The 18,467-nt window shown below is 38.6% G+C and overlaps 1 protein-coding gene across 6 annotated transcripts in view; it reads left to right on the forward strand.

Moving 5' to 3' along the window:
- Positions 1-18,467, forward strand: part of FYB1 (FYN binding protein 1) — a 67,720-nt gene that overhangs the window by 38,721 nt on the left and 10,532 nt on the right. For 4 of the 6 annotated variants that reach the window (XM_074812899.1, XM_074812902.1, XM_074812900.1 and 1 more), the window contains exons 3-13: positions 2,579-2,759; positions 4,500-4,549; positions 5,662-5,681; positions 6,463-6,509; positions 7,953-8,070; positions 9,712-9,868; positions 12,037-12,175; positions 15,128-15,156; positions 16,320-16,389; positions 16,945-17,085; positions 17,714-17,745. In XM_074812899.1, the coding sequence (XP_074669000.1) occupies positions 2,579-2,759; positions 4,500-4,549; positions 5,662-5,681; positions 6,463-6,509; positions 7,953-8,070; positions 9,712-9,868; positions 12,037-12,175; positions 15,128-15,156; positions 16,320-16,389; positions 16,945-17,085; positions 17,714-17,745 (984 nt within the window). The remainder of the gene's footprint in view (positions 1-2,578; positions 2,760-4,499; positions 4,550-5,661; positions 5,682-6,462; positions 6,510-7,952; positions 8,071-9,711; positions 9,869-12,036; positions 12,176-15,127; positions 15,157-16,319; positions 16,390-16,944; positions 17,086-17,713; positions 17,746-18,467) is intronic. The other 2 variants (XM_074812903.1, XM_074812904.1) reach the window with 1 other exon arrangement.

The raw sequence follows: 18,467 nt of genomic DNA on the forward strand, positions 1-18,467 counted from the left end.
GAAAATACTGAAACCCCCTGGATGCAATCAGTAGAGTTATGGCTAGATGAAGTATGACTTGTAATTTTCATCACTGCATGTGGTAGACAAGTGCATGCTGTGTAGAATTCCAGTACCAGATCTTCTACAATGTTGGAAAGATTGGAAAGATCACAGAAATAGCTACAAATTAATTGCTATATGGAAAAAAAATAAACACCTTGAGATGAGATTAAAAAGGTTGGGTCTTTAAAGTTATCAAAAAGAAATCTGAGATATTGTTCAAGTTCAGTGGTATCAATACCTTATGGGTAGAAAACTGGTTATAAAAAGGCTTTTGATCTAGTAAACAAAGGTAGAAATAAAAGTAATAGAACCTGAAGCCTGATGAACTTAGAAAACAATAAGATGCAGATTTTAACAGTGAGCAACTTAACTAAACAAACTCTGTAGTGGTACATTCTTTCTCTCATCTACAAACAAGTGGGACATCTTTCTGGAAGACAAGTTTTAGCCAAAATGATATTTTAGTAGATCTCTAGCTGTTGGGCTCAATATAGGGGCAAGTACTTTAAATGTGATGTCTTGTAAAATATAGGACAACAGAGGATGTCATCACTGAATTGGAAGGGATGTAAAGAAGTTGTTTGATCCATGCCTATGTGTCGGGTAAGAACAACTGTACTAGAACTTATTCATGCCATAAGCTTATCCTCTTCTTCAACATGGACCTCAAGCCATGGAAATGCCACCTTCATTATCAGAAAGTGCCTCCTAAAACTGTTGCTGACCTTTAAACACATTACCCCTTTCTTCTTTGCTGGAGACTTAGGTACGCATTTCGTTCTCCCTCAGTCATACCATATTTCCCTAGGCAACCACCATTTCCTCAATATCTCCAGGAATTCATGTTTTTTAGACCTATAGTCATTCTCACTCTTCTCCTTTGGGGTCTGTCCAGCTGGAAGACATTAACCGTGCTGTAGCCTCCTCAGTACTAAGTAAAAGGATTATTTCATTTGACTTTGGGGCTATACTTTTTAATAAAATGATGAAAAGATATGTGAATAAAAAGATATGTGATACCATACAACTTTAATCTTGGCATATCTTAAATTGTAAGGGTCTGCTTTTGCAAAACGAATGTTCCTTAACAAAAACACCAAAGAATTCACCTGTGTAATCAGCAGTGTTTGGACTTTTAGTACTTTGCTCTCTAAGTAATGGATGAACTCAACGTGTTTCAAATGCACTGTTGTTGACATATATGTTGACAAGTTGCTCCGAGCCGCTATGAAGCCAAAATTATCCAGAAATTTTTGAGTTCTTTGTTAGTAAGTAGAAAAACTGTCAGGACTTGGTAATTTTGATTTGATTTCCATGTGACACATGAGAGGTCCTTCTAATAGTTATCGACTCCCCTTCTCTTGTCTATTCCAAGGACAGAATTGTAGACTCCCAAGCAGCTAAAGAAATCTCTTTCAGTAGTTCCTGTAACTTTCAGTCTTGATATTAAGCATTGCTACATATTTGTCGGTTTGTGTTTAAACCACTTTTTTCCAATGTGGTGGAAGTTTCTTTTTCTTGACAAGATTTTAATCTCCATTATACAGGTGTGAACTTGAAAAAAATCCCCAGAAGACAAGGGGGTCCTTTTTGCTTGTAATTGGTTTTAACTGAACTGAATTTGCTTTTTCCTTCTGCTCTCTTCTTCCTTAGATTTTGTTGGACTTCTCTCCTTACAGCTGGGGACAATTCTTTCTGGGTAGCTTTTTCCACTGGGAAGCTTTAATCCACTCATGATACTTGAAAGAAAATTCTAGGTTTAACATAATGGCATCCAAAGAATGATTTCATTTGGTTGTGTTGAATAACTTCTCTCAACGTGAACTCTCAAAGCAGTGGTTACTATGGTTTGGTTGTGGCTTGTACACTGAACATGAATTCTGTGCAGCACACATGCACACCAGCCCACTCATGTAATTAGGGCTTCTGTGCCTGGCACACTCATCATCTTGTTTTTAAGGCTGCACCTGTTTGTTGAGGGTGTAGCTTCTGTGCAGCTTCTCAAACTGCCACTTTTCTGTATGGATGTGCTAGAAAATTAAGTCCAGCCTTTTAAAACTTACATTACAAATATATTTGAAGGTGTACAGAGAACTGTACACCTCTTGATCAATGTCAAAGTATATTTCCATCCCTCATCCCTTCACTTGAAATGCTGTCTCTGAGCAAGGAAAACTCCATCAAGACTGCATCAGTGCTCACGTGAAACTGCAATGGTCTTTTCAAGCAAATTGTAGAATTAAATGATAATTTAGTTTTAAAGCACAAGAGCTTACATACTGGATGAACTGATGTTTTTGTGCCTTGTTCATGTCTTGCAAAGACATTTTCAGGGCCTTCTATAGGCTGTACTTTCTTCTCTGCAGAGCCTCTCTACTCTGGTAAGATAAGGCACCAAAGAAGCAGGTTCAACAAAATATATTTGCTTTAGTGTGCGCAGTATTTGTATTTTATTCTAATACTCCATATAAACAGTGAGCTTCCTTCCTCAGCTGTTTGTTTGATAAATTATCTGTTCTGCTTTTTTTTCCAGGCCCTAAAAATGAAAGTTTGAAGCAGGTAGCACCTTCCTCAGCAGCACTCTCCCCACCTGTACCTCCACCACATTCTGCTACGCAGTTGCCACCTCCTCCACTGGCCTCTCACCCATCCCTGCAGGCCCCAGCAACTCCCGGCCTGCCTCCCAGAAACATCAAGCCCAGCTCTGAAACAATGTAAGTGAACATAAACCTCAAGGTCTTTATTTTCTCACCTTTTTCTTCTTTGCTCATGCAGCAGCAGATTAAGGCTGCAGGTGTCCCAAATTTCTGGGGAAGTGAGGTCCCATATCACTTTCCTTGTTCTACCCTGGCCTTGGCTTATTTGGAATTAGTTTTTATTAGTTTGAACCCTCCATCTAGTCAGTTGTTTCCCTAAATCATCTTATGTATAACAATGCTTTTTTCTGCCTTTTTTTTTTTCTGTTTTTTGGTAAGGGGAGGGGAGAGGGAACACCCCACCGTTTTTTTTACTGCAGAAGGGTTCAAAGACTTCATTCATATGCTGATGATACAAAATCAGTTGTATCAATAACTGAAGCTTTCCCCTGCATTTTCTGGGGGAAGAGGGCCAGGAGGATCAGGTCTGTCAGTCGATACCCCAGGAAGCAGCTCTGAAAGCCAGAGGTACCGAGCTCAGCACCAGTTGTGAAACGGCACCAGGCCTGTTGTGATAACACTGAGAAGCCTCCATCGCATACGGGGCTCCTTTCTTTATCCATCTTCGAAGATCTGCGTCCAACAGGGGAACTTCCCAGCAACAAAGAGTTGAAAGCACTTCAGTCTAGTGTCAAAACTGATAGGAAACGAGCTGAGCCTGGATAAAGAGCTGCTCTCCGGCCAGCAGTTACTGCAAACAGCAGCAAACAGCAGACAGGGAGAATGTACCAGCCATCAGAGAGGTGTGTGTCGGCACGCATACTGTACTTCGGTACAGGTACTGCCACAACGTCAGCCCAGCGCTGCTGCTGTCTCACCGGTCGGCCGTGGGGAGCTGCCGTCACCGCCTCACCGGCCCCGGCAGGAGCTCCCACGGATACCCTCCTTGCCAAATGCCTGGGAGCCAAGCCTGTCCTCTTTGCCTTCAGGGACCTGCGAAATTTACGTCCAGGTTGTCTGACCACTCTCCCGTTCTTACGTGACCTCTGGACTCTCCCCTCCACTGAAAATGTGTTCCCTGGGTGCTGACACTTTCTTTCACCCTGTCTCAGTGCTTTCTCCGTCAAGCCAATTTTAAAACATCACATTCTGCTTTCAAGTCCTTTCTTTGATTACACACATTTGATGATGACCGTCTGCCCTAGTTTTCTTTTCCTTTCAACTATTATGAGTTATTATAAAGTTAAAAGCCCCTGATATTATTAGTTACATTCTCAATTTTTTGCTTCCCTCAGGTTGACAGCACTTTTAAATCTAACAACATCCAAGCCCTTTTACCTGGCCTTATACCACCGTTTCTCTTGTCCCTTATTTAGACTTTAAGCCCTACAAGTCAAGGAGCAAGCCTTAGAGCTATATTTAAAATTGAGCAAAAGTCTGTCGTTCTGCTTGTGTGCCATGTAAGCAGCCTGCACCTGCGAAGATGGTTAAAAAGCCCAACAGATTCTTTCCATTCAGTCAGCCCATCTGCCTATTATATTTTTCACACCACACTCCCATCCATGGTATCTGAGTGTCTTTGACTCATTTTCTCCTTTTATACTCAGGATCAAGGTGTTCCCATGTGAAGAAACAAGTTGCAGTCAGGAAAAACAATTTAGGGAATCTTGTGGGTACTTCAGTTTCATATAGGGCTCAACAGACTGTCTAGCCATTGTATAAAAATAGCTGAAAAAAGCACCAGAAAAATGGAGAGTGAAAATGCAATCATAACATCATCTTCACAGGTTTCACATGTCCACTTTTTCATGTTTACAGAAGTCCAGACAATGAAGAAAATTATGATGATGTTGAATTTGTTTCACAAGGTAAGGTGCATACATTTTAATTAACGGCAGCTATAAGAAGCTGTAAGCATATTGTATTTCTAAGATAAGCAAAAGCGTATTTTATTCATGAAAGACTTGTGCAACTAATTATGCTGGATATGCAGTTTTATGGGTGAAGATGGTTGTCTCATAACACTAATGGTTCTATAATTAATATGACAGACTCTCAGGAACTGCTTTAAACATCTTTTCTCTCCCCCCCTTTTTTTTGGTTAGAAATATGGTGGGGCTGTAAATCACCAGATTTTCAAATCCGAACCAAAATGAATGCTGCTCTTTCAGAATTGAAGTTGTGTGCTCTGGTGAAGCAGGCTTTGTTTTATACTTGACAAAAAAAAAATAGCTGTTGACTGTGCTTTTAATGTCGCTTTGTGGTCTGCCTTCAGTAAGAGGCAGTGAGTCGCTATGTTGTACCAGGAGCAGCCAGAGAAGCAGATTGTGACACAAAGAATTTCAATCTGCCTTCTGATCTCTCCTCGGGAGGACTTGGTCTGTGCCAGGCACAGTATGCATCGTTTAGTGTGCTAGCCATCCCTGCCATACAGAATGTGGGCTGTGGAGCTGAAATTGAGCCCAAGCTCTTTTCTTACCTAACTATGTGCAGAGCAAGGAGGAAGCAGGAGATTCAGAGTTTCTTCTCCTGCAGCTCAAGGTAGAAGCTGGCTTAGCAAAAGAGCCTTTGGCCTCCTTATTCAGCTGTGGGGCTGGTTCAAGCAAGTTCTTCGTGGTCTGTTTGTATTTATTAGGTTTTTAACAATTACTGTCTTGTATAAGTGGGCACTTTTACAAACAAATAGCATAGCTAAGTTCATCAATGTCACTAAAGAATCTTTAAAACAAATTTTCCACATTTAAAAATACATGGAAAAATACGTTATTTTGTAGATATTTCTAGTTTACCATGTACTACAAAAGCAACCTGGAAAAACTCTGATTTTTGCATTCATAGCCTCATTAAAAGCCAGGAGCCTGCATATATTTCTAGTTAATTTCATTGGTATTATTAGCAGTTTGTAAATAGTTAACGCTAGAATGCATTGTTTTCTGTACAGCAAAAAATAAATACCCTGGTTTTATTTTTTGTCATATAGGTCATGGAAAGACAGAGGGGGTAAGTGTTATCCTCCATCATAAACCTATCCTTTTTAGCACAAACTTAAAAATCTAGCAAAATCTCTTCAACACGTTAGAAAATTAATTGCAGAAAAAATCCAGTATATTGACAGTAAATTGTAGAGTGAATTACTTATTGTGAAGGACAGACATAAAACTGGGTAAGTAGAGCAAACTGGAATTAATTATCAAAGCTGGCTAGACACCAAAAAGTGGTTTTAAAGAAAGAAAACCCACCCCTTTTATCTCCACTGACATTTCATTTCACAGAATTTTTCCAGAAGCAAGGGCCCTGTTCTGTTCTAGTAATAAACTACTCGTTTCAGTAAAGCACAGGTTTGTATCAGTGTCTTTAAGTATCTGATATATTAGGACCAGAAAAGTCTCCAGGACCCTAATCTGAGTCCCATTTAGATCACTAGCATTCCAGGTTAACTACTGCTAACACTGGCACCTTCACCATGGCAGTGCAATCATCAATACAGATAAAGGCTTTCCAGAACTAACACTGCAATTAAAACATCCACTTTGGATTAAGCAATGTGCTAGTTTGATTGTAACAATCCAGGACTTTATAGTTGTGGTATTGTAAAAATAATGTCAGAAAAAAAGAATAGGGGGTTTGCATAACGCTTGGTTTGGGAAGTTTAAATTAATTTGTATTTACATTTTGTTGTAAATGTTTTTATATAGTTTGTATGAAGCTTACATAGCAGGTCCAGTTTCTTCATGTCTTTCCAAATGTATCTAAGTAATTGAAAACTGAATTTGTCTTACAGGGCCAAGAAAGTGATGGAGAGATGTATGAAGACATAAATGACATCAGGTAGTAATTTTAAACTCTATAACCTATTGTATTTTTATTACTAAAAGCTTGTTAACAAAGACACTTCATCTGGCACAAAAGTGTGATTTCACTGCAATCCCTGTCAGGCATTATTGTGTTCATTCATTTCACCTAGAGAAAGTCAGGTTGTTCACAGGTTCTTTCCTACTTAGATCTGCTATGCCTTGGGCTGGAAAACTGTGGTTACTGTGATCAAGATAACAGAAGTCTGATTTCTGATCTAAGGAACATGTCTGAATCACTGTTTGGAATTACAGTCTAGGACAAAAAATAAGCTCAGCCCCTAGGTGCTATGGTCTCAGATCTTTTGTTGTGGTTGTTTTTTTCACTTTCTAGATAAATATACTTGGAACTCCTATGAGAGGCTGGATTTACAGTTCTCAGGGCCTGAGTCCCCTAGAATAGCTACAGAGCCAGAATATGAACTCTGCTCATTCTTCTGCATTTAGCCCTTCATTTTGAGGAGTCTCTTGTGCTGCTAATGTCTAAATGTATGCGATTCACTGTATGGCGATAGCTAAAGAAAAGTTCTAATTCCCTTGGAATAAGTAACGGTCTAAAGTTCTTACACAAAAATACCTTGTTTCAGATGTAGAATGAATTTCAGCAAAAATGAATTGTTGAATTCCCTTTGAAAACAGATAATTTTTAAACTATATAACCAAAACAAGTGATCCTCATTCAGACTTTTTTTTTTTTTTTAATATAATTTGAACATATCAATTTCGCAAAATGACCAAACAAGGAAAAGGAGGGAGCCTCACTCAGTTGATTCCATAGGGTTTGTAAAGCATAGCTCTTCCAGCCAAATCATTGGCAGCAAATGACAGAGCTGTAGCTATAGTCCTAATTACATCCTGGGGCTCAGATCTCAGTACCATCCAGTACATGATGCACAGCAGGCAATGTACCCTGGTATGATAGGAACATTTATGATGCAGTGCAGAAGACTGACTGTCACTTGTGTGGACTGCTGGAACAGGTTGTATTAGGTTTAAAACCACAGTCCAGTGGTAGTTCAGGCTTCAGTTCAGGCTGCATCAACCACTGATGGCCTGGGTAAATATTTAACAGTTGCAGTCAGTGCCACAACACCTAGACTGCTATCAGTTTCCAAGCTTGCTTGCCAAAATTAGCTCAGAGATGTTTGGACATGCACATGTAGAGCCAGTCTCATCTTCAGACAGCCTTGTCTGGCGTGCTGTCCTCTTGAGGACAGCCACTCTAAATTATATATAAGAGATAAGGTGAAGTGCTGCTTACTCTATCTGTTGCAGCCATACTACGGTTTAGACTCTGTAGCTTTGATTTCACTGGGAGTAGTCTTTTCCCATCACAGGTAGTTCTTTGTTAACCTTGGGTAAGAAAGCTCCAGTGAGATTTGCTTCACGGCTACATTCAGTCCTGACAATGCACTTTCAGATCATCAAGGGGAAAAGAGAAGAAACGGGACAAGGAAGAAAAGAGAAGAATGGACCAAGAGAAGAAAGAACAAAAGGAAAAAGAAAAGAAAGAGCAGGAAATAAGGAAGAAGTTCAAAGTAAGCTTTTTGTTTTGTAATCTGGCCAAAGACTTGTAAGAAGCATTGTTGAGTTCAAAATAAACTTTTTGGCTGGCTACAAAACTATTTGTTATAGTAGGTAATTCAAGCACCTGGACAAATTCTGAATAAAGATTTAAGCTACCCTTTTGTGTTTGGCATATGCTTGACTTCAGGCTCTGTACTGAGGGCAAAGGTTTTTTTCAGTGCTTATGTAGTTTTCATTAAATTCCCTTCTCACATTCTTTCTATTTAAAAAAGCCTTAAAAACATTTCCTTTCACTTTTCTGTTTAAAAAGCATTTACATCACTAGAATAACATCAAAAGTCCTTAATAAAAGTGGGAGTTGGATCCCATATACTTAGTGTTTTTTTGCCTCACTGGATTCAGATACAACAGTATCCAGCCCTTAAGAGATTTCAACATTATATTGCAACACATTGCCCTTGCCTTGGTCTAAAAGGACTTCCAGCCTAAATGGGGAGGAGGGGAATAGGGCATGTGTAGAGAAGTTACAGTCACTGTCAAAGTCTAGGGGCTAAATGATGAGACAGTTCTTTCTGGTCTATATAATTTTTATACAGCTGGTGATCAGCATGCTACCACAGTTCACAAATCTGCCAGTCATTTTCTGTTAATTAATGCCTGTTCACAATACTCCACTGTGCTTCTTTCAGTGTCATTGTACCTAGCGGGCAGCTTTGTTTTTCTTCCTATTATGCTTTGTGCACAGTAAAGCCATGGTTCTCTCACATCATAGCCTAGGTCTGCTGTGGAGAGACTGATATGAGTTAAGGAGTAAATATTAAAGACAAATACTAATAGTCAATAATAATGGGTTAGCTGACATTTTTCAGGCCCCAAGTATATTTTTCAGACCGCTCCTGTGAAGTGTAGGTATTAGTGCACTGAATGCTTTCAGACTGCAGACTGCTCTCTTGCGACCATTAAAATATATTATTCTTAACTGCAAACAAATATATTTTAGTGCATATTTTCTTTCCCATTTCTTCGCCACCTATACAGGTTAGACATTCCTGAGCTAGTCTATAATTGTTAAAATCCACATACCTCTGCAAGATCCCATCTATATTAAAGCCACAGATACTAATATTCTAAGTGGTTTCTCTATAACATATACTAAAGATCTCACAAAGAGAACCCAGAATTCCAGTAAGCAATGTGATCATCTCTGGTGAGTACTTGTAGGATCATTTATAGAGTAGAATTGTAAACACAGAACTTATTTCTGTTAATGAACATTTACTCATACAAGTAGTTCTGCCAGAACTACATGAAGCTGCCCACTGGAATTAAATACAAGTCTCTTTGGGGAGTCTGTGAAAGGCTCCATGGGTTAGCCTCATGGGTTTAGTCTTTATATTTCTGTGATTTTGCCAGTAACTTCTTAAGCTGCTCTGCTGCTATGCCATTGCCCTCTCTTTTCTTTCCTGATTATTAATTTACACTACATAGCTGGGGACAGGAGTGATACATTTCTGCTCATTTGCCAAGACTATTTTAAATGTTAATGAAACAAATAATCGTCATTACAGTTATTTTCTCTTCTGTCTGAATGTTTGGGAAAGAACTCCCATTTTTCCACATCTATGATTTCTTTTGTTGCTTCACCTCTGCAGTTAACGGGACCTGTCCAAGTCCTTCATCAGGCACGAGCTTGTGTTGACCACAAGGGAGGGAAGAATGAGCTGACTGTCAAACAGGGGGATGAGATTGAAATCATTCGCCTCAGAGACAACCCAGAAGGAAAGTGGCTGGGCAGGATAAAAGGATGTTGTGAGTTCTGTTTCTTCACTGTGATCCTGAATATTTTCACTGTGTGACAGCAAACATGTGAGTGTTACACCAAGGAGTAAACTTACCGAGGCTGAGTCACTGGCCATCAAAGTAAATAGTTACAACTCACCCTCCTATCCTTAGCTGGCATGTGAGGCTTAGTTCGTAGTAGGAAGTTATTGTACAACATAATGTAACACCTACAAGGACTAGAATAAGTTAGGAACAATATGTTGGGATCCTCAGGGACCTACTGAGAAGTAATTCCATGTCAGCCTTCATCAGAACTTGCCTCCATGCAAGTAACAAGGATCGCATTTTTTTCATGTCTTTGTATTAGAAATAACATGGGTGTTCCTACAATAGAAGCAGAGAATATAAGGCCCTGTTTAAGTGTTTGTCTTGTTCCTATTCTTATGGAAAGTTTCTAACTGATTTCTAGATTTTATTTTGTCTGAAATCTAAGATGTTTCTCTAATTGTATAAATACCATCAGTGGATCTATGAGTATGATAAGGGGTTGATGATCTGGCTCCTGGATTATAGCAAAGGCAAAAGACTGATCCATAAAATCAATGAAAGTTATTAAAAGCACTCGCTTGATTTTTAAGGAGACTAAAATGACAATAAGTTCAGTAAGACAGTTCACACATGTACAACTAGCCAATACCAGATCAGCACTTTGAAATACTGGATGTAAAAAGACATTAAGGAACTGGAGTGTGTCTCATACAAAGAGAGGCTGAGAGACCTGGGACTGTTCAGCCTGGTGAAGGTAGGCTCTTCTAATTGTTCATAAATATCTGACAGTAGGGTGTAAAGAAGATGTAGCCAGGCTCTTTACAGTGGTGTCCAGTGTCAGTGCCAGAGGCACATGAAATTCTGTCTGAACATCAGGAAACATTTTTTTACTGTGAGGGTGACCAAGCAAGGGAACAGGTTGCCCAAAGAAGTGATGGCATCTCCATCCATGGAGATCTTCAAAACCTGATGGGACATGGTTCTGGGCAACCTGCTGTAGCGGATCCCGCTTGGGCAAGGGGATTGGCCAAGATGATTTCAAGAAGTAAGTTTCAGTATCACCTTTTCTGTGATACACTGAAGTTTTGTAAATAAGTGTTTTGCATGGATCATTTTGTACATAGGAGAACCAATCTTGGTGAAGTCTTTGAGAAGGGTATTTTCTTGAGCATGTGCAGTCAATTAATTAATTTACCTTTAACTAATTTACTTTTCATAAACTGTTTCTTGCCTCAGCAAAACTGCAAGCCGTACAAGGCTTCTCACCGATCAGTGTCAATGGTACAGCCCAATTTGTTTCACCAGTGCTTCAACCTTCACTGTTCACAGGCCAGTAACGGTCTGTGAAGAAGACCAAACAACAGAGGAAAACCAGTTCTGATCATCTAAATAATAAAAAAAAAAGTGTTACAGATTTGAGGGGAAGCACACTAAAAACTGGATTCACTCAGAAGCAGTCAAGTTGGGGGATTTTCCATTTTCAATAAATGCATTAGCATTTTTCACCTTTGAGAAAATCCATTCATGCTCTCTTCTGTACATGCAGTATGCCTGTCTAAAATTCTCCTCAGTAGAGACAGAGTTCCCAATCTCAGGCAGACTGCTCTGCTGTAAGTCTCTCCTGAGCTGTTACACCCAGGGGTATAACCAGATCTGTTTAGCGAAAGTGCAGGGACAAGAGGATAGCAATGCAGCTGCAGCATGTCTACCAACCTGAAGCAAAATCAATGCAAAGTGTCTCTCCCTCCTAATGACCTGTCAGAATCTTTATGTCATGGACTGGCTTAAAATATGCCAGGAGTCTGCAGTGGTCCCAGGGTTAGCTGAGAAAGGGAGCTTGCCCCATGATTCATGGAGTCTGTGCAGAAAATTCTTCTGCTGTAGCAGAGAAGCAAATAAAGATGAAGTTAACTTGACACCAGCTGAGAAGGATTTGGGGGGGAGATCTGAGACAGATCTGAGATTTGTATTTGTGTAGACAGATGGAGACTCAAGTTAAGGCTGCTTGGAATGAGACATTTCTTTGAAAGTTTTCAAAGATCATACAAAACAATTCAATCACTGATTCTGAACCTTCTGTTAAACTAATCCATTTACCATGAGCTTTAAAACTATCTCTGCCTAATTACATGATTTCATTCACTTAGATGGATACATTAAAACAACCATGGTGGAGATTGATTATGATTCTTTAAGAAGAAAGCAACAAACCAGAACTCCTGTGAAACACCCAGAGAGTGAACAAGAAGTGTATGATGATATTGGAGACCAGGACAGTATTAGCAGGTATGTATAAGGAACACATGAAAAGGGGCCAATGATTCACCCCAGTTAGCCTAGAGAGGGGAAATTTTACAAGACAGACTCCTGTCACAAAAGAACAGCGATTTACATGTAACTGAGCTATTCAAACTGAAGTAGTCAGAGAAGCAAGAATGGATTCTGCAATCCACCATCTATAAGCACTCATACTCAGGAGTCAATTATCTTAAAGGTCTTTTCCAACTTAAATGGTTCTACGATTCTAAGATTTGAGGAATCTATACTATTGGAAGAGGGCCTACAGCACTGCAGTCCAAAAGGAACAAAATGCAAAACATGAAGGATTACGAATCATCTGCAGGAAGTGCAATTCTCTTCCCTCCCTCTCTTTTCTTGTTCTGTCTTTTGAAGTCACATAATGCTTTTTCTAACACACAAGAATAAAAGACTCTAAGAGCAATAGAAACACTCACTGCACTGGGGAACACCTGACCACCCTCATTGCTCTCATGAGTCTTACTATGATTCTTACTATGAGTCTTACTACCTCTTTCCTTTTGAAGAGAAGGCACTTCTGGAAGCGTAACCAGGTTGGCCCTTCAGAAAAGAATGTGTTTAATGTGTTTAATCCTGAAAATAAGGCCTCTAAAATCCCACAGGGTGGATATGAGCTATACTTTTTTGACTTCATCAGAAGCTTTTCCTCTATGGCACAGTCTCACATGTAGTTGCAATGCAGTGCTACATTGCAGACTCTCTACTTCAATGTGCCATATTTTTCCCATTAAATAGATCTGCAGCTAGAGAAGTGTCATCTTCAGCAGGATATCAAACTTGCTGGCAGGGAATTATCCTAGTGATCTCGTGACAAGGGTCAAGGCTATGACATAACCCAACATGACGGTGGTACCTCTGTTAGCTGACCACACAGAAAAGTCTGCTTCTGTCATGTGATGCAACAAACTAGTGGTCATTCTCCATTACATGTCCTGATGTGCAGAAACACATACCCCAGGATTCAGATAAGAGATCTGCATACGGGTGTAGAGGATTCCAGTGTGTAGGACTACTATCTTAAAACATACAGCCATTACACCTGCTTTTACCACTTCCCAGCACCTTAACCTAGAGACCTGGCTGGAATAAAGGGACCGCAGCTGGCTGGCTGCTGGGTGCAGCTGATCCTCAGCTGCTAGAACATGAGCTCCAGAAACAGCGCTTGGAAAGATCTGCCTTCAGGCTTGCATTCTTTAAGCAACAAATATAGTTTTGCCTCTGATATTTTTCCAGGTTGCTCAATATCAGTTTTCCTCCCTGAGCACTGATCTCAGCATCATGACATAGTGGGAAGAGTTACTTTAGTTGTTCTAGGTTTTAGGTATTCTCAGCATTAGGTACTTTGTTGCAGAAGTATCACTGGCCAATCCTTTTCACTATGGCAAGCATTGCAATTTAACCACCTCAATGCAAGTAATTTAGAAAATTTATTGAATTCAAAAGCAAACAAGAATACTTACACTGTTGCATTCTAAAATAACAGTGTAAGGAACTTGGAAGGATGAATGAATAGCTCAGATTCATTAAATCCTTTAAGCTGTATTTTGACATTTTTATTTTCTCTAGTGATTAATAGCATTCTCTTCAGTTCATGAGCATGAATTGCTGGAAGGTCTGACATACATCAACATGTTTTGAAACCACTGTAAGAATGCCATACTAAAAAAAGCCTCTTGACCAAACAGTATTATCTTATTATCAGTAGTATTGTTAATATTCCAAAATTAATAAGCAATTAAGGCTGTTGTATTTCAGGATTTCTAGGCACAAGAGTTTAACAAATACTTTGATGTCTCAGTTTAAATAAGGCTCTGAACTGGAAATAATCTTAGTTACTGTGAACCTATCAGGTTTTTCAATTACTGTTAGAACACTGGGCTAATATGGAATCCTTGAAATGTTAGAAACGTGCAGTTAGAGGTTTAAAGCATCATCCAATAAAAGCTAGGTGAGCAATAAATTAATTTGTTCACCATTGTTCACCGTTTCATCTCAAGAACATCCCCTCATAAGGGATGAATCTAAAGGGTGTGGATACACTCTCTAGTGTTCAATCAGATTATATTTTTATTCCCATCAAGTTTGACTACGTGACCTCCTCAGATCCCTTCCAACATGAATCATCCTGTGATCCTAAGTCATATTTTGCACTTTACTTTCAGGCTATCAACAGGAATATAAATATATTCCAAACATAGTGAATCGTTATAGCTGTAGACATCAATTTGCATTTCCTTGAAGATGACACTTTATTGGAAATTGCTAACAGTTGCTAACAATTATTAATAATTAGGACTGAATGTTCTGCTCATATGAAAATGTGCACCTTCACTGGCTTGAAATATCTGCATTGATTTATGCAAATAGAGGATTTGCTTCACAGCTTTACTTATAAAATACTGTCAGGGTTTTTTACATTAACGAAACATGGTATTGATAACTCTCTTATTCCCCTTTGAATTACTGTGAATGATATTTTAAAATACTCTTTTCTGATTTGTAATTAATTACTTCCAAGTAAAAAAAAACAAGCATATTTTTTCCTGCTTTACCTGATTCTACTAAAATTTAATCTCTCTTCATCTAAGAGCTAGTTCACTTACGAATTAGATTATATTTTTTCATTACTATTATTGAGAATGCAACTGTCTGAATACTTGTCTGTATGAAATCAGTGTGAGAGTAGTGAAAACAGAGAGAAAAAAAGAACTGGCACATTTAGTTGTTGCCTATATAGAACACCAAAGCACGTGCCTGAGCTTCCAGTGCAGAAATTTTGGTGCTCAGCTGGCAATGTAGATGAGTGCCAAATCCAAAAGGTTTAGAACTAATAACTACAAAAGTGATGGGTGATCATGGTGGTTTCTTTTTCCAAAGATGACTGTTTTTCTCTAAAATGTCTCTTGTTTGCTTTTCCAGTCAGAGTGGTGCTCAAAGTGGAGCTGGAAGTAAGTTGTACATATACTTTTTGGGGGGAATTATTTCTGTGTACTGCTTACCTTCAAATCCAGACCTCTGCAGCTTCCAAATAATGCAGTAATTATCCATAAGCATGCTATATGTTAGCTAACAGGTAACAAACAAGGAAGTATAATGGCCAAATTAACTTTCTTTCCACCTATGGGAACTTGGACAAAACAGAAGTTTTGTCTTCAGATGCTGTGAACCAGAAGCATGCCAGAAGATGATAGAACTTTGTGTGAAGGTAAATCATCCTACAAAACAGCAGAGATATAATTGGCAAAATATTAGCATGAGCAAGAGGTTTCGTGCAGGAGAAATCCAGTTCTGAAATGACCAGTAATACTACCAATTAAAGCTGCATTTTGCTGACAGAGTTAAGGAGAACATCAGTTTCGGTGATACTCCACAGTCCCAACCAGTATGACTGCAGCAGTTTCACACTGCCAAGAACACACCAAGTTTCCCCTTTGGTAGTACATATATTTATGTAGCATTCTCTGTGGATCACAAGAGCACAGCTCATCTTCTCAGCTTAGAGTTTAGATACTAGTCATGGCAGAAGCATCCCCTGGCAGTGCTGAAGGAAGCTGGTGCCAGCTAAGTACAGATTTCAGTGATTACTCTGATCAGTGGCTCAAATTGGACATGGAAACTGAGCTAACCCCACACTAAAGAAGGTGGGGCTCAAAGGTCAGAACTGAGACCAAAATGGGGAGCTTACATTGCACTTGCCTCTGGCTTCTGTGGATGAACACAAGGTGTCATTTGCTGAGAGTGTTGGTCTGACATCTTCAATCATCACTTGAGTCACACACAAAAATTTAAAAGTCATCAGTCATCATAATGACTGGGCCAAAATCAGCCATTTCAAATTTCATCAAATACAGTGTAAATGCATTTGTTTTCAGTATTCATGCTCTTGTGATTGGCAGTGCCACATTTAAATGCTGTGGATGGCATAACCAACTGGGATCAGTCTAAATCACTGTTTTAATAAATAAGCTGTGCTGGTTTACAGAAAGATTCCATTTGCAAGTATACTGCACAAACTGCACACACAAGGGACATACTTAAGAGGCCAGTAATGAATACCCTATTCAGCAGCATTAAATATAAACGTATTAATTCACTGTTTGATCTGTTGAAGAGATGTTTCCGCCTCCTCCTTCTGATCAAGAAATTTATGATGGGATTGATGATGAAGATGCTGTAACTAGGTATGTTTTTATATCATTTAAATAATTTGCTTCTTTAACAGTGTTTTCATTTCAGTTTTTAGTACTTTTAATTTAGACTTAATAATTAGCAAGTATCAGGATAATCAGCAAGTAGGTATACATCAGGATGGATTCATGAAGCTAAAAAAAAATGGTTCTTTGGTCTTTTAGAGAAGTTCTGTTCTGTAATTAAATTTGGTATGTCAACAAAAGCAGCTGCAGTCATAAAAATCCCCAAATCCCCAACTGGACAGAATAGCTCTGAAATGAAAATAACAAACTGAAATGCTAGCTTGCTGAGTTACAACATGAAAACAGTAAGCCACTAGATTAATAACTATAGCTACAAATATACCTAAGTATCTACAAATGACCTAACATACATATTTCTAGTTTAGCATTTTAGTGTTTCGCTTTCAGGTAAGTGTCCTTGCCTTGTGGTATATACATTGTTGGCATTAATGACAATTATGTGCATCAGTGAAGAATTTAAACTGGACCTTTTAAAAGGAATGTTACATTTTACATTGTGATAATTGCATGCATACTCCAAAGGTCTGTATCACAGGATGAAGATAAGAATGATATCTGGTCCTGGGGAATCTTGAAGAGGCTAAAGGTCAAAGATGACAAAAAGAAAAGTGTACGAGAAAAAACAACCAAAGTCAATGGGGCAGAAGATAATGGAGATTTGTTGTAAGATTCTGTCAGGAAATCACAGTACACATTAACTAATTCTAATAAACCATTGATCACATGCTACTAACATGTTCTCACAGCGGCCTAATGAATCACTCATCAAATTGCAGCTCAGGATGATATTTTTCTGCAAAAACACTGACCTCCTTTCTTTTCACCTGCATAATATAATTATTGTCTTAACAAGCTGTATTTGTTGCAAAAGTCTGGTAATTAAAATATACACAAAATTTTTTTTGGTGAAGAGCACCAAAATAATGCATCATCTTTGTGCCACTCTGGTGATGTAAGTTTGCTGTATCCTCAGTTAAAATGTACTTTGCTCATGAGTACAATCTAGCTGAGATGAACTATTAAATCCAGTCCCATTATTCCAAATTTTAGGATGTGTCTTCTACCCATCTCACCTAGAGGTTAGATCAGCAACTGGTGTTTTTACCACCACCTTCTCTCATTCAGTTCTGAACCAGTTTATAGTCCATGAGTATTGCTGGTGTCAGCAGAGCTTCAAAATGTCTGGAGATTACTTGGGAGTCCTTGTGTTGCAAACTTTTAAAATTATCTAAATGATGCAAAAGCCTATTAATGTGATATAAATACTTAATGAGCATTTTTTTTTTTCCAGCATGTCTCCTTCAACAAAGCAGTTTAGAAAAGGTAATTAATAGCCTATTGTTCAGTCTCCATATTGATTCCTGATCCTTTTTTTCTGTATACATTACTCTGTATCATGCTAGTCACAAAAATACATCCAAGGAAGGAAACAGGATATCCCATTGCTTACCCAGTTTCAGCAAACAAATTTCAAATACTGTGACTGATTTGGCTACAGACAAGGAAATACATATACATTGCAAGCTCTCTAGAAAACAATTTAATGTATTTTTTAAGAAGTCATGATTTTTCTATGTGAGATTTCCACTAGTTCATCTTACTTGACATTACGTATGAACAGATACACTTGGAAAGAAGCACTTAATTCAAGACTTCAAAAGTATAAAGAGATGCTTGTTGTCATTTTTATCACTTGCAGTGTCTTTGTAAGATAACATATAAATATCAGCTCAGCCACAGAATAAAAAGCAAGTTCCTACAATTTTTGAGGCTGTTGCCTGAACTGAGTTCTAAACCTTTTATCTCCTACTGTGATATTTCTAGCCATTGATTTGATGAGTTGAACAATTGCTTCCTCTCTACAAATATGCTGAATGTAATTCAAAGTATATTCTTGGGGTAAGAACTCTTTTCACTGCTTTGGCACTGCAAGATGGCCTAAAAACTAGCATACATGTGATTCATATCCACTTCTAAGCAACGTTGTATTGACCAGAGTGCTATAGAAGTGCATGAGTGTACATTAAAATCAAACTCCAAAAATA

The sequence above is a fragment of the Strix aluco genome, chromosome Z (assembly GCF_031877795.1).
Source record: "Strix aluco isolate bStrAlu1 chromosome Z, bStrAlu1.hap1, whole genome shotgun sequence".
NCBI classification, from domain to species: domain Eukaryota; kingdom Metazoa; phylum Chordata; class Aves; order Strigiformes; family Strigidae; genus Strix; species Strix aluco.